Genomic DNA, 15,575 nt, shown 5'->3' with positions numbered 1-15,575 from the left:
TTACCGCAGTGTCTTCACTGATCAAAGTACGTCAACTTCAGCTACTCTATTCACGTAGCTGAAGTTGTGTCTCTTAGATCGACCCTGCACGGTAGTGTAGACCAGCCCTCAGTTCCTTGTCTCCAGTGTCTTCCAGTATCTTCTCTCACATCAGTGTGAAGGGAGGAAATTGGCCTCAAATTCACTCAGCCCTAGTTGAAATTGGAAACATCTGGAATCCTTTCAGTAGGGGGTTAGCTTGAAGGCAGAACTTTTCTTGCATTAGCCCTGAGCTATGCGGAGTCTAGGTTTCCCTCTGTGCTTGGTGTAATGGATCCAAGGCAACTGGTGCAGGAGCAGAGAAGGGGAATTTCTGACAATGTTTTAGTGAGAGCCGTTACAAGCAGGTCTCCCCCGCCCTCGGCTGTAGCTTTGCAACCCGATAGCTCTGTTACGTTACCTCCTAAGGTGCCTTTTCTCCTGTTTGTGCTGCAGGGAAGTGGGAGTGCCCTTGGCATCAGTGTGATGTGTGTGGCAAAGAAGCAGCTTCCTTCTGTGAGATGTGTCCCAGCTCCTTCTGCAAGCAGCATCGGGAGGGCATGCTCTTTATCTCCAAACTGGATGGACGCTTATCATGCACAGAGCATGATCCCTGCGGACCCAACCCTCTAGAGCCCGGGGAAATTCGTGAGTATGTCTCTCCCACAGTCCCGCCAGCTAACCGTCAAAACGCTCAGCCCTCTGACCATCAGCCTGCAGTCCTGGGCCTCAGGCGTCCGCCTTCTGACAGGCTGCCTCTGGCTGTGGCCCTGAGGCTGCAGCCGTCGGACAAGCCCTGCTCCGCCGTGGCCCTGAGGCTGCAGCCGTCGGACAAGCCCTGCTCCGCTGTGGCCCTGAGGCTGCAGCCGTCGGACAAGCCCTGCTCCGCTGTGGCCCTGAGGCTGCAGCCGTCGGACAAGCCCTGCTCTGCCGTGGCTCTGAGGCTGCAGCCGTCGGACAAGCCCTGCTCTGCCGTGGCCCTGAGGCTGCAGCCGTCGGACAAGCCCTGCTCTGCCGTGGCCCTGAGGCTGCAGCCGTCGGACAAGCCCTGCTCTGCTGTGGCCCTGAGGCTGCAGCCGTCGGACAAGCCCTGCTCCGCCGTGGCCCTGAGGCTGCAGTCAGATAAACAACCCACCATTGTATCCCTGAGGCTTCAGCAGTCGGACAAGCCTCTTGCCACCACTGCAGGCCAGCAGCCTCCACCCTCAGATGAGTCTCCTTCCGCTGCTGGGGCTCCGCTGCCTCCTCCCGCAGATGAGTCTCCAACCAAGGGCCTGCATCCTCTGCCATCGGACGAGTCTCCCACCGCTACCCAGGCTCAGTGGCCCCAGCTAATGGACGAGTCTCCCGCCCTTGCTAGGGTCCCACGGCCTCAGCCGTTGGGCGAGTCTCCCATCAAGGGCCCGCAGCCCCTGCTGTCAGATGAGGCTCCCGCCACGGGGGCCCTGCAGCGTCAGGCGTTCGACAGGCCTCCAAGGCTTTTGCTGTCTGAGAAAGCACTGCGGCCCGGGGATCAGAATGCTGAGCCAAAAGAGAGAGGAGCCGCAGCGGGGGAGCCGCAGCCGCAGCAGAAAGAGCGAACTTGTTTACCTGAGGAGCAGACCTCTCAGCCTGCAGGGACGGCCATGACCCACGTGGGGCAGGCACCTTGGCCCATGGAGAAATTACAGACACCTGAGCCGCCGACGCAGGCTGACCGGGAAGTGGCATCAGCACCCACAGAGCAGAGCCCTTGGACTGCAGAGAGGTTACGTACATTTGAACCGACCCCCCGGCCTGCCAGGGAAGCACCAATGCCCCCAGAGCAGGCTTCATGGCTTGCCAGGAACATTCAGACATTTGAGCAGATCTCTTGGCTCTCTGGAAAAGCACAGACACCCCTGGGGCAGGCCCCTTTGCCTGAGCAAAACGTAGTGCTCATCCGCACCCAGGATTCTCCCAGTCAGGAATTGGCTGAATCGAAACCGAAGTGAAGTCAGTGAATGAGGCAGGCAGGTTGCAGTCGGTTTGTTTGGGGAGAGGGATTTTCTTTGTTTTGTTTCTTGTTCACGTCCCTGATCCCAGCCTCGAGCCCAGGTGCTCTCATGACATAAGCAAGGACGTTTACCTAAACCGGAGTGTGGCCCAGCCACGGAGAGTGAGCATCAGCGACCTTTTTTCCTCTTCCTTTTACAAACGGTAAAGTTGAAATAAAGAGTCCACTCCGGATAAAATCTCTAATTCCATTGAAATGGTCATGTTACTGATCTAGCGCGTCTGCGTGCGAGGTCTGCATCCAAAAGGGGTTTCCAAAACACAGCTAAATGGCCCTGAGGAAGCAATTTCCTTTCTCTTAACTGTTCTTAGTGAAAGCAGAACAACTAGTCTGAACTGGGATCTCAGATGTTTCAAATGATTAAATGGTGCACAGAGTAATTGGACAAGTGTCTTTGCTAGACTCTGAAGAGGGGAAGGGATTTAGCACTTGTGCTGCCCCATTCTCCTTCCCCACAGGGTTTTCCTTTGCAAGTGTTTGCCTGAGTGTGCGCATTGATATGTGTCACCAGTGCAAGGCTCACCCAAAACACAGGTGCTGTTATAAAATGGCGGAGTCCCTTGGAGTTAGTGGAGGAGCCTGCTCCTGCCAGACTGTACAGTTCATTCCAGCGTGGGCAAGAGAACTGCTTCTGCGCAGGCCCTGTGATTGGGGATGGGGGGAGAGGGTCTCTGAAGATACCATCTGCCAGGATTCTCCTCTTGGGTCTTAGCTCTGTAACGTGAGAGAGGCGGAATTTCCACGGCACATACAATGCTCTGAGCCCTGGAGGCAGCTGTAGCAGGGTAGCGCTTGAGTAAGGCCCCGACGGGATGCTGAGCGCTGCCTTTGCCAGGGTAGAGCTGCTGCCCTTCTGAATGCTCCAGGCAGTTCCTTCTTGACCTTGGTTGTTACCATGAACTAGCAAACTAAATAGTCTCTTCCTCCCCCATCTCAACCACATGCTTAGGAGTCCTGTTTGCAGAGTGTCCTGGTAGCCCTAGCAGAGTGAATTCTGTGGAATTCACTCCATAGGGCAGAGTCAAGAAGCTATTTCAGAAGGCATGCTGTATCCAGAATGGAAAACCATGTCAACACCCTTCCCCTTGGTTAGCCTCTGTATTTCCAACCAAAAAACCCCACAGGAGACTTGAATTACCTGGACTATGTTGAAGTGTCTGTGTGTCAGAAAACCAGCCCCTCAAGGTAATAGTTCTCACACTGGAACACAATGGCTCTAGCACCTGGCTGGCCCCCCCTCCCGCCCTCTCCCACTAAAGGTAACTCTGTGCCTGGTGACTTGCCAGGCTGGTATTCCGAGTAGACCTGATGGAAGCAGTTACGTGACCTGACTGCTGAGGCAGAAATACACACTGCTATGGCACTGATACGGTGTGCGGTAGAATAACAGGCAGGGACGTAGGAAATGACTACTTGTGACTTAGTGACGCTTGTGATCTGCGAAGGAGCGGCCGGGCAGTCTGCGTCCGTGCTGCCCACGGTCAGTGCAGTGCGCTGTGCCATCGGTAAGCGCTGTTTCATCAACACTGTCTCCCAAGACATTACCTGCGTGACATGCCTGAGCTCCACTGACCTGGGCCCATTGTTTCAGAGAGAGCACAGTAGGTCTCTCCCCAGAGGGGAGCCCTAGTTCCATACTAGCCCCTTTCCTCTAACTTGGGCACAGGTCAGGGCTGGCGTTCAGCTCGCATGTTCCCACTGCTCCAAGAGAGAGCAATAATTAGCTTTGTGGGTTTCTGTGATAGGCAGAGAGATCTCTGTAACAAGGCAAATCCTGATCCATTCTCCTTTCCAAAGTCAGCTCCCCAAGAGTGTCCCCTCTGGGCAGTGCTGTCGTGTGTCTCCTCTCTAGTCTGAATCACTTCAGGCCCCTCAGTGTAGCTCGTGACTTGGAAAAGCTTTATGGCTTATGGAATCTTAGTGTTTAGTGTTGTTTTTCCGTGAAGACCTGCGGGTCAGTCCCTGATCTCTGCTGAGCTGGGGGAGATGCAAGCAGCTATTGTTTTGCATGACTCCTGCACAAAGGGAATCAGGATGTCTCCTCAGAGCCATTGAGAGAGGATAAACTAAGGGCATTTTATTAACTTTTTAAATAAAAACAAAATTACAAAAAAAACGGTAATGAGGTTCAGTATGTTAAGTATTTATCATGTGTGAGAAGGAAAATAAATCTCTAATTTACATTGATAGCCCTTCCCATGAGCTGGACTTTGCCATGTAGATTGTGTGAGCAGGGTGTCCCCTGTGCCAGCCCCCCAGCCAGCGGAGCTGTAACAAGAAAAGACATCTGCACTGCTTTGTCCAACTCTGTTTTTGCAATGTCATGTGTTAACTAGTTATTTGTTTCATGAAAAATAAACTGTGAATATTTTTGGTGCAGGCTATTTTAAATCTTTACAATGGAAAAGTTCTCAGTGAATTCTCATGAGCGCAGGTTTGAAGAATCTTCCTTATAAATCATGTGTTGAAATATAGGGCGAGGTTCACAGCAGCAGCAGAATCCCTTCACTCTCAGCAGTTATTGAGGAGCTCCTGTTTGAACAGTGAAAGTAGATTGAGCCATTGCATGATATTTTAAGCCCCCGGCCTGCCGCCACTCATTTGACTACACCACTGTTTCTCTTCTCTTCTCCCTCCAGACCTTTTCTGTACAGCTCCAGTTTTCCAGTCCACCCACCTTCCAGCTGACACATGTCACAGAGCTGACTTTAGAGTAGCTGTGCACCTGCTTGGTTAAATATGGATCTGTACTGGGAAATATCACTTAAAGGCAGTGCCTGTGTCAGCTTAGAAGTTAATACAAATGCCTCTCTAGGTGTAAGAGTGTTAGTGACTAGGAGAAGTGAGGAAACCAGGAAGCAGTTATTCTGTATCAGGTGGAAGGGGTTGTGCAGTTAGTGGGGTTTTCCTCTCTGCCCGGGGCTGAACACCCCACTCCCCGGGAGCGGATGTGCCCCGGCCCCTCGCTAGCAAGCCGTAGGACACTGCCGAATCGTGGCTGGCTGGCCACTTCTGTGTTATCCCAGGCTAGAGGAGGAAGCTTTTGATACTGATGGGAACATCTCTGTAAGTTAGTATGATGGAGAAGAAATTAACAGCTTTATGTCTGAAGCCTGTTGGCAACCTCAGCATACAGGCCACGGTCTGAAACAGAATACTCTCTTGCCTCTAGATGTGATCCCTGAGACATGCTCTGCTGGAACCAAGGCTGCCTTTTTTCAGGGAGGACTAAAGTGACTTCAGCCTCAGGGTCAGACTGGCACTCTTTGTATGCCAGGTAAATCCACACTAAAGGAAACAAAACTGAATTCCACTGTTTGAGATGGTGGCAGCCAGCAGAGCCAGCCAGCTGCATCTGCTGACTTGGATGGCCGGAGGAGACACTTGTACTGGGGCGGTTTAAATGCCATTTATTTCCTTTGCTACCTTTTAGAATTTTCATCAATAATTCAAGTCACTGGATTCTTTATATAGAAAATAGCATTGCAAACATGTTAGTGCTCATGTAGGATAGTAGCAAGAGAGAGAAACGGTCAGTTTTAAAGTAAATTAAATAAAGTGTGCCGGCAGTTCATTCTGGCCTTTGCCACAGACACTGAGCTCTACTGAGATCAAACAATTTAATGGAGAGAGAGAGACTCAGGGTGCGTCTACACTAGAGACATCAGAAAGAACAAGGAGGACTTGTGGCACCTTAGAGACTAACAAATTTATTTGAGCATAAGCTTTCGTGGGCTAAAACCCACTTCATCAGATGCATGCAGTGGAAAATACAGTAGGAAGATATATTCCTACTGTATTTTCCACTGCATGCATCCGATATTCCTACTCTATTTTCCACTGCATGCATCCAGTGAAGTGAGCTGTAGCCCACGAAAGCTTATGCTCAAATAAATTTGTGAGTCTCTAAGGTGCCACAAGGACTCCTCGGCCTTTTTGCAGATACAGACTAACACGGCTGCCACTCTGAAACTAGAGACATCAGTACCAGATAGAGGGGCTGCCCCACAGGCAAGGTGGAGTCAAGTTTTGCACTTAAAGCAGAAATTCACCCTCGTTGTTGAGGACAAACACATTCTCCCTGCATAGCAAAGAGGTGTCAGACATTCTCTCCTCCTCCCCTCCCCCCGGCCCCCCAATAGTCTCCGCTCCTCAGGTGTTACCGCAAGAGGTGGCTCCTGAGTAGATCTAGTGCAAGGGGCGGTTTTGAGAAGAAGAGTTTTGGGTTAAGAGCCATGTTTTCTGTCTGCTTGTAACTGAAAGTTTCCCATTTGGCAGAGGCTGAAGAAGGTTTCATAGAAACTCTCCAATAAAAGCCCTCTTGCGAAATGGCTGCAGGCTCCCATTGTTCTCCAAGGGACTGAGGCCATTCGCTGCCTTTAGCAAAGATGGTCACCACCTTACTCATCAGCTCCTCCCAGCGCTGCTGTCTGTCCCCTGCCTGCATAGAGCCATTGTCTCCCCTGAGGACTCACTCCCATTGGGAACAATGGGAAGCAGTGGTCAGCGTTGCAAAGCCTGCGACCTCAGTGCCATTCAGAGCAGTGAGAGGGAGGTCAGTAGGCATGCATGCCTGTTTGGAAGGGAAGCCTTTGGTGAGCTTTTCTGTAGGACAAGATGCTATGCACCAGCCTCTGCTGCTGGAGAAAACACTCAGTACTACTTTGAGGTCTGGCCATGGGGGGCACGTGTTCCAAGCACTCAGGACCACAAATTCTTCAATAACCATGTCCCTTGGTCCGTGTCTGTGCTCTGCGTCTCCTCTGCTATGAACTGAGGGCATATAAGTGACAGTGCGGATCAGGTGCCTCTCCAGTTCATTGCTACCGCTCGCATTCTGGGACTGAGCCCTGTTGTGTTCGTTAGTCTCTTCGCCTCTGTTCAGTGTTACTGTAAACATTAAACGTGTTTCTAATGGTGTATTGGTTATGTGGCTCTTTTCACTAGTTAGCTAGGGCTTTTCAAGTAGCTGTTAGTTAGTGGTGATCAGGAGGTTCCCCCCACCTTATTCTCCCTATGTCCAAGGCATTTATGCCCAAGGCCCCAGGTTTCAAGCACTGTGTTGCATGCCCTCAGGTCTTCCTGTTCACCACCGCTCACAAGACCTGTCTCTACTGCCTCCAGGAGTCTAACATCCCATCGAACTGTGAGACCTTCTACTCCTTCCTCTCCCCCTTGTGCTAGGCCATCCCGGCAGCTCAGACTCTGCAGGGACCTGAGAGCTCTCCAGCAGGCCTGCAGACTCGAAGAGGACGCATGAAGAGGGTAGGGAAAGACACTCATCAGAAGACTGACAAGTCCTCTAATAAGTCATCAAAGAGGAGGATGGCTCCCCATCCCTTGGGGCTGAGTGAGAATCCATGCCCCAGACCAGGTGCGCCCAGAGTTCCCAGGGAGCAAGAGCCGGCACCCGCAGTTCCAGGAGAGTCCAGCACTCTGAAACCGACTCCAAAGCGCTCTCTATAAATGAGGCCGTCTTGGAGCCTGCTAAAAACCTTTGGCACAAACCAGCCGCCTTCCCGGCTGTCCCAGATAAAGGAAAGCTTGTAGTGGGTCATCTCTGCAGGCATCCCTGGATGCCGTGAACATGGCTTCCTGTTCTGTGGCTACCTCGGTCATGAGATGGGCATCGTGGCTGCAGGCGTCCGATCTCCCCAAGGAGGTTCTAGCTGCTCTAGAAGATCTATCCTTGGGGGCAACAACTTACTGAGTGAAAGGACGGATGAGTCACCCAAAGACACTTGTGCCACCTCAATTCCTCAGGAATATGCACCCTAGCTTCTCACAGAAAATATTCTAAACTACCCCAAGCTAGAGACTGCCCAGCCCCACAGCTGTGGTACCACTGGGGGTCCTATGGGCCATCGAGAACATGCCAGAGGGTACAGGGCAACAGACGCACCGCTGTCCCCTCTCCAGTCTCAGACATCTCTCAGCAAGTCTGATCCTCGAGGAGACAATTGAGAGCTTCACACAGACTGCTTGTCTGTCCAGTCTCCCCACCCCTTTTGATGGACATCTAACCTGTTTTCTTCTGATGTGACAACATTTAACTTCTAACAGATGGGCCTTTGGCATCATCTCAGCCAGCTACACAATCCGATCCCTGTCCTTCTGCAAAATCCCCATCCTCATCCCTAGAAGCAACAGAACTGGTACCTGCTGAATGCCGGGGAAACGGCTTTTACTCCAGATACTTCCTGATCCCCAAAAGGAAGAGGGGCGGGGACCCACCCTGGTCTCCGGCAGCTGCCGTTCAGCAGTCAGGATGATTACCGTGGATGCTCTAGTCCCCTCCCTGGACAAAGGCAGCTGGTTTGCAGCTCTCGATTTAAAGGATGCCTTTTCACGGACGTGCAGTCGGGAAATCCCTGCGTTTCATGGTGGGGTCAGGGCGCTTCCAGTACCAGGTCCACGCCCCTGGGGCCTTTTGGCAGCACCGGTGGCTTTTACAGAAGTCCTGTTAGTGCAGCACACCTACACTGTCACCGCTACCATGTACGTCCCTGTCTAGGTGACTGGCGCCTCCAGGGAGGATCCTATCAGGCGGTACATACAGCATTCGCCGCCCTGCTTGACCTGTGCCCCTCCTTGGGACTTCAGGGAAACCCAGGAAAGTCCATTTAACACCCACCGCTGCAGAATTTATTGGAGCAGTTCTTGACTTGCTTGCATCCAGAGCTTACTCACCACAGGACAGATTCCTAACAATGAGAGACCTCAGTATCCAACTTTTCTCAGTCATCAGACAGCAGTCTGGTCCTCCTAGGCCATGTGGTGACACGCACCTACACCCATCCCCTGGCTTCCCCCTGCAGTCTCCAGGCTTGGCTGAGGAAAGTCAACATCCCAAACAAGGACTGCTCGGACAAGAGACACCCTTCCTTCCAGCATTCGGGTATCTCTCACCTGTTAGGGAAAGGGAGTCAGTATTTGCGGGGATTCCCTTTGCTCCCACCCCACTCCCAAGGACACTTGTGACAGACGCAGCCTGACTAGACGGGGGAGCCCACCTGCATGACTACATAGATTAGCGTTCCTGGACTTTGCAAGAGTTCACATGCCACATCAACCTGCTCAAGCTTTGTGCTGTCCACAAAGCATGCACACAAGTCCTCCCCTTTTTCCGAGCCACCTGTCCAGGTCAGATCATTCTGCGGGGAGGCTGTCCAGCTGGGAGCTGGTGCGTCCAGCAGCAGCTCACCCTCTCTGCAGTGCACCTACTGGGGAGAAAAAACTCCCTAGCAGACAGCCTCAGCAGGCGTTCTCACGCAGCCCATGAATGGGAGCTCTCTTTGTCCGTCATCCAACAAACCTTGTGCCAGTGGGGATCCCCGTTTTGTGATGACTTTGCAACCCAGGACAACAGTAAGTACCTGACTTATTGCTTTTGCCATACATTTGCCTGCAGCCATTTCTGAACCTGCTGCCACAGAATGGGGACAGGACCAACCATCCCAACCCATATCTTCATCTGACAGCCTGTTTTTCGGATGGACCACAGACTTAGAGAGACCCTACTCGGCGATCCATGCTTCTCAGTAGCAGGAAACCTTCTGTAAGGAAGTGTTACACTGCTGAGTGCAAGCAGCTCTCCATGTGGTGTCAGAGGCACAATTTGCCTCAGGAGGGTCTGGCGTTCCTCTTATCCTGGACTGTCTCCTCTTCTGGAAGTCAGCCGGCCTATCCATCATTTCATTAAGGGATTATTGAGAGCTGTCGATGCCTTTCATCCTCAGTAGAGGACTGGTCAGTTCTCACCCATCCCACAAGAGTCAAGTTCTTAAAAGGCATTGTTAGAATGTTCCCACCGTATCAAGACCCCCCTCTGTCTTGGGACCTGAACTTGGTCCATTCCCAACTCATGAAACCACCATTTGAACCCTGAGCCTCCACCTCAGTCCTACTCTTTGAAGGTAACTGTCCTTAAAGCTGTTGGCCAGGAGAATGTGTGAGTTTGGGCCCAGTGGCAGACCTGCCTGATCCTGTCATTCACAGGGACAGAGTCCTTGAGATTGTATCCCAAGTTCCATCTGACTTCCACTGTAACCAGCCACTCACCTGCCTGTGTATTACCCAGATTTTCACAGGAATAGTGAGGGCGGGAGGTTGCTCTCTGGATGCTGAATAGCTTGGTGGTTCTGTCTGGATAGGACAAGGTCCTGCAGGAGATCTCCACGGCTGTGCGTCCATAGCTGCGCGGATGAAAGGAGAAGCAGTATCTTCTCCAAGACACTCAGAATGGATTTCCAGCTGCATCCTTCTCTGCTCTGAGAGGGTGGGAGCCCCTCTCCAGACTCTCAGGGCTCATTCTACCAGAGCGCAAGCTGCCGCAATGGCATCCTGCCAAGGGACCCCTCTGAAGTGTGTCGAGCGATGGCGCTCCATTCGCGGTTCACTGGGCACCAATCACTGAATCAGGCCTCGGCTGAGCGTGCTTCCTTCAGCTAAGCCGTTCTGTGAGCTGTGTACAGAACTCTTCCTGCCCACCGCCTGCTTGGCACTCACCCACAGTGAGTAGCCATTGGGACCAGCACTTGATGAGGAAAAAGGGAAGTTTATTTTCCTTAACTGGGTTCGTTCTTATGTGTGGTCTCTGCAGACCCACCCTCCTCCTCCGGCTTCGGATCCTCACGGGATTCATGGCAGAGTAGGAACTGGAGATGCCGTCGGTCCATGCCACCCCTTAACCTCTTGGTTCACAGCACAAGGAGACGCAGGGCATGTGGGTGCCCCAACAGACATCACTCTTGAAGAATTTCCAGTCCTGGGCACGCACAGCACATGTGCAGACATGGTGAATACCTGCTGGGACATCTCGTAGCTCTCCTGTTACTATAAGTAACTTTCCTTTATGAAGAATAACTGCAAAATGATGACGCTTAATACTAATCAGGTCTTTTCAAAAACTACCTGTTGCACCAAATCTCTCCAGCTGGGAGATCAGGGAGAAACGGTGGGGGTGGGGTATGCACAGGGGAATGTGGAGGGAAGGGGCAGGGGCATATGCACTTGATGCATTGTGCTGCTCTGACGATTGAAAACAACTGCAAACGCAGCGTAATTATCCACCTCTGCACTGCTTCTGAATGCCTAAAGCAGCCAGCGCACTGGTGAATCTGGACACAAAAATTACCATTTTAAAAGATGGTTAAGGCTGATGCTACATATCTTCAGATCATTAAAAATATCCCTTGGTAGCTGTTTCTTTGTGAGTTTTGTTTACTGATCACATATGAAAACTTTAGTAATTAAAAAGAAAACAAATTCCCAGAGAAAAATGTATGATGGAGTTAAGGTAGAGAATACATATTAGTGAATTAGGGTAAAAAAAATACAGGGATGTTGTGATTAATTTTAAACAAGCATCATTAAACCCAGGGAATTTGGAGTTAATGTTAAACATAAAAGAAATACAACATGTTAAGATGAGACTAGGCAGGATTGAGTTGTGGAAACAACCTTAGCTCATTCCTGTAAAGGCGGAAATGAAAAATGGGCAAAAGTCAGTTCAGTCTAATCTGAGCGCACAGGCTCTGATGAGCATCAGTCGTAACTGACTGGTTCTTGGCTGACATCACTACAGGGCGGAGGCAGGGTTGTTTGGGAGCCTGAACTGTGCGTTTCAACACCTTAACGTGTTTGGATTTCTGTTAAATTTAGCCTTAACTCTCAATTTACATCTCTCGAATGTACGTTACCCTACGTTACCGCTCTGCGTGCTCAGCCGTACGCCATCTGAACCTAGCTGATACCTGGGAAGGTTACAGCAGAACGTGCAGTGATACTAAGCCACTAGTGCAGACATCTGTTCTGAACAGCTTCTCAGACGTGGTGTCAAAGCTGCCTGAGGCTTGTCTACAATAGGACATATGCTTGCTAGTACTGCACCATTGGAAGCATATGCAGTGATCCAGTTACTAACTTTTCTAATGTAGACAGGCCTCCCTGCTCATTGGGTTCTTGTACCCGTGGAAAAGGGACAAATCTAGGTCAGGAGGGAGATTGTCAACAGGTTTTCCTTCACTTTCCCGTTGGCGTCAGCGGGAGCTTTGCATGTAGCCTGCTAGCAGGGCTCTTGGCGACCGGGCGCTAAAGTGAAAGCAGATTCCTTCCTTTAGAGACGTCCTGATGTGATGTTCTTATTGAAGTCAGCCAGCCCCCTCTGCCATCTTGGCAGCAGAGTGATATGCTGCACCATGGGCTAGAGGAGTGGCTGTGGTGGGCGGGCCCGGCAGAACTCAATCTACCTCTTGGGGAAATCTCTACAAATTAATAGTGCTGTGTCCTGTTGCTAGGGAAAGTTGTAATCTTAAATTTGCCCTTGGCTAAGTACTTGGGCTCTCATGGTGCTATTGTACAGAGTTTGGCTGTTCAGAACAGTAGGGCTCAATTCACGTCCCCCAGCCCTACGCCGGGAGTTCCTTTGCAAGCTGAATCCTTTCCTTCTCTGGTAGCTGGGCTGGGCCTTCGGTTAGAGTCACTGAAACAGACAGGACAGGGCTCACAGGAACACCCTGATTGTTTTGATATTACCCAGATTTGAGATGCCTTCAAACCAGACCGAGCTGCCGGCGAGTCTCTGGGTTTTGTAAAGAAGGACCTGTGCGTGCGCTGGGACGTGAATGTTCTTCTGGGTTGGCGTAGGGACTGAGCTGGCTTCAGGTTTATGATGTTTCAGAACTGTTGACCTAGAGGAACTGGATTTTGGACCTTTATGCTGGGAACCTGTAAAGCAAACTGAACAGTCAGCATGCTCTGTTGGTGTCTGCAGGGAGGATAAAGGATTGGAATGAAATCAGTTAAGCTGCTTGCAGACCTATATGATACAGGAGTTTGAGAACCAATCAGTCATACACAGGAGAACGGAAGTAAAGCGTTAGCAAGATCACTGCCTTGAGATGGGCAGGGGCTAATGGTGCTGGAAGTTCTGTATTTTCTAACAAGCAGTTTGTGTGTTAGCAAGTGAGAGATGCTCCAAGCTTTGGTCAGAGCAGCTTGACAGCAGAGGCCTGGCCTTGCTTTCACTTGGCACGCTGCCCCCTACCCCCAGGTCTGCCTTTGTTAGGCCAGTGGGAGCCTGGTGTAAAGTGCACACGGCTTAGAAAAGCTCCTACCGTTGTCCCCTTGGCTAGCCCCCATGGCATGGCAGAACTGGGGCTGGAAAGTTGTGCTCAGCCTCAGGGTTGGCCCTTTCCCGTTGCACTGGTTCTCCCTAACACTGCACTAGGCTTGTAGAAGTCCAGTAGTTCCTTCCGCGCCCCCCAGCCTGCAGCGCGATCCTCAGGACTGAGCAGGGGAATTCTCTTCCCCACAGTTCAGCATCTGGATCGAGACGTGCCCCTGCGGGGCCCTTCTCTGCCGTGGCCAAGGGAGGGGCCCCTCCTTACCCTGAGGAATAAATGATGAAACATGAGGGATCGATCAGGTTTGTATGAAGTTGCTTAAAAGCACGGGGGAGAAAAATTTGTAAAAAGCAAAGCGCCCCTTCCCCCGCGTGGGGCACCGCCAGCGCTCCGTGCTTAACCTACCCTCCTCTTCCTTCAGCTGAAGCTCCAGCTGGGACTGTGATATTCCGGCCCCTGGGCCAGGAACTAGGAGGTTAGGACTAACACCGCAGGGTCACGCAGCAGAGAAGAGGGCTGTAGAGGCAAATTGCTTCAGTGTGATTACGCTAACAAGCTGAATGAAGAATACGCATGATAGCGTTCCTACCCCAAGTCTGTCATATCAGGCCGCACGCACGCTGCCCTGGGGCTGGTGAGATGGACACCGGGCAGGGCCCATGCCGTAGCAAAACCTCCACTGAAGTAACTGGGAATAGTGCCTGAGTAACAACTGCAGGAAGGGGTTGCCAAGTGTCACTGTGCCCTGCCATGACTCTGCCGGTGCTTTATTTGTATGTGTGTGCAGGGAGCAGTGGATGGTGGATGAACACAGCACATGGGAGTTTGTGAAAGATTGTCTAATGTAATGGTGTTACACAGAACTCACCTGCCACACGTCCTGTACAAAGAACATGAGATTGAGTGAGAGAGGCTTATATATTTACAGTATATATCTATTATTTTTAGAAGAGGGAGAAGGGGAGAGTCTTGGACCATTGATTAATTTCACTTTGCTCCCCTTAGACTGTTGGCTGTGTATGTGAAACTTATGATAATGAAAAGAGGGTTGGCCTTCTCCAGGTGCTCCCAGATTATGTACTGTAATTCTTTGTATATAGAAGAAAACAATTACTGTAAAGTAAAGTTTAACTTTACTCTTGAATTTGTCGTGTGTGTTTTGTCTCACTGAGGTCGGGCAGCTGCTGCTTAACAAGCAGCATGAGAGTCTACATGTGGTCTCTGTGAGGTGACGGCTTGCGAGGCGCACAGCCAGTGAGTGACGTACATCTCCCCGTGTGGATGAGTTCCACCCAGAGAGGTCAACTCAGCTACCAGACTCTCCTGGCTGGTGACCCGTTGCTGCGAAGAAATTGGTAGTCCCCACAAGTTAGAGCCCTGCTCTTCGAGCTGGTTAATGCCCCCTCCCCCCTGCCTAGGCCAAGCTGCCCCTTCTGGGGAAGGTAATTCTAGGCTCATTCCAACAGCGTAATTTCTGTAGTGCCCAACGGCATAGTCTCTGCCTCCCAGTTGACATGGCAAATGAGCTGAACCGAAAAGCAGAATTGAGTGAGTCTGAGTCATGTTAATGCCACCATTGGAGTTTTCAATTTTTTTAATCTAATGCTTTGGAGGCTCTGACAATCTCTGGGATTCCCAGCTGGAGCTGACACCCAGGAAGTGCTGGGCTTGGGGGATTGAGCCCTTACGAGTAACAGACTGGGGTGAGATGTCTGTGCCGTGCATCCTGTTGCCTCCTCTGGAGGACTCACCGGGGGGAGTGGCAGTTACCTCGCGATGGCCTGGCAGCCGTTCGGGCACCCCCCTGGGCGGGGCTAGCCTCTAAGCTCCGATACTCACAGCCAGTGGTCGCTACGTGGATCCGGCCTGCAGAAAACCGCGCAGGGGTCTAGGGTCGTCTTGCAGCAGCTGCCCTTTGTCCCCGAGAGCCCGTCCAGTCCATCACAGCGGTCACAACGGTACGGGCAAGAAGAAGGTGAGAGCGCTGCGGCTGGATGCCAGGTCTCCGTTCCAAGAGAAGCCCAAGGCTCCAGCTCCAGCCGCCGCTGCCCCCTGAAGTGTTGGCGTGGGAGCAAGCAGCCATCTTTTATCCCCGGTGATATCTGCAGAATTAGGTGCTGAGATCTCTTCTGCCTCCCCAGAAGGATGCACAACAGCCTGGGGAGAAACAGCACAACAGCATCCAGGCCTTTGGGGCCAAGACCACCAGCAAGCGGCTGCCAGTGCACAAAAGACTCAGCTGCAGCAGCGCTTCCTGGTGCTCACGGGGTGTCTGGGCCCAGCCTCCATCTCAGGAAGAAATGTTCAGGTGCCTGAGAAGACAGCTCAGGTTGGTACCGACACCACCATTACCCATTTGGGGGTGGCGTGGCAGGTCTGCAGTGTTTACAAACCAG

The 15,575-nt window shown here is 51.7% G+C and overlaps 1 protein-coding gene across 1 annotated transcript in view; it reads left to right on the top strand.

Moving 5' to 3' along the window:
• NSD1 (nuclear receptor binding SET domain protein 1) overlaps positions 1–14,323 on the top strand; it is a 140,554-nt gene extending 126,231 nt beyond the window's left edge. The window contains exon 24 of the mRNA XM_043520693.1: positions 475–14,323. Coding sequence (XP_043376628.1) covers positions 475–1,991 — 1,517 coding nt within the window. The 3' untranslated portion in view covers positions 1,992–14,323. The remainder of the gene's footprint in view (positions 1–474) is intronic.
• Positions 14,324–15,575: the final 1,252 nt, after the last annotated feature.

The sequence above is a fragment of the Chelonia mydas genome, chromosome 8 (genome assembly GCF_015237465.2).
Source record: "Chelonia mydas isolate rCheMyd1 chromosome 8, rCheMyd1.pri.v2, whole genome shotgun sequence".
Lineage (NCBI taxonomy): Eukaryota > Metazoa > Chordata > Testudines > Cheloniidae > Chelonia > Chelonia mydas.
Note: the sequence above shows the minus strand (reverse complement) of the source record. Positions and strands in the feature narration are given on the sequence as shown.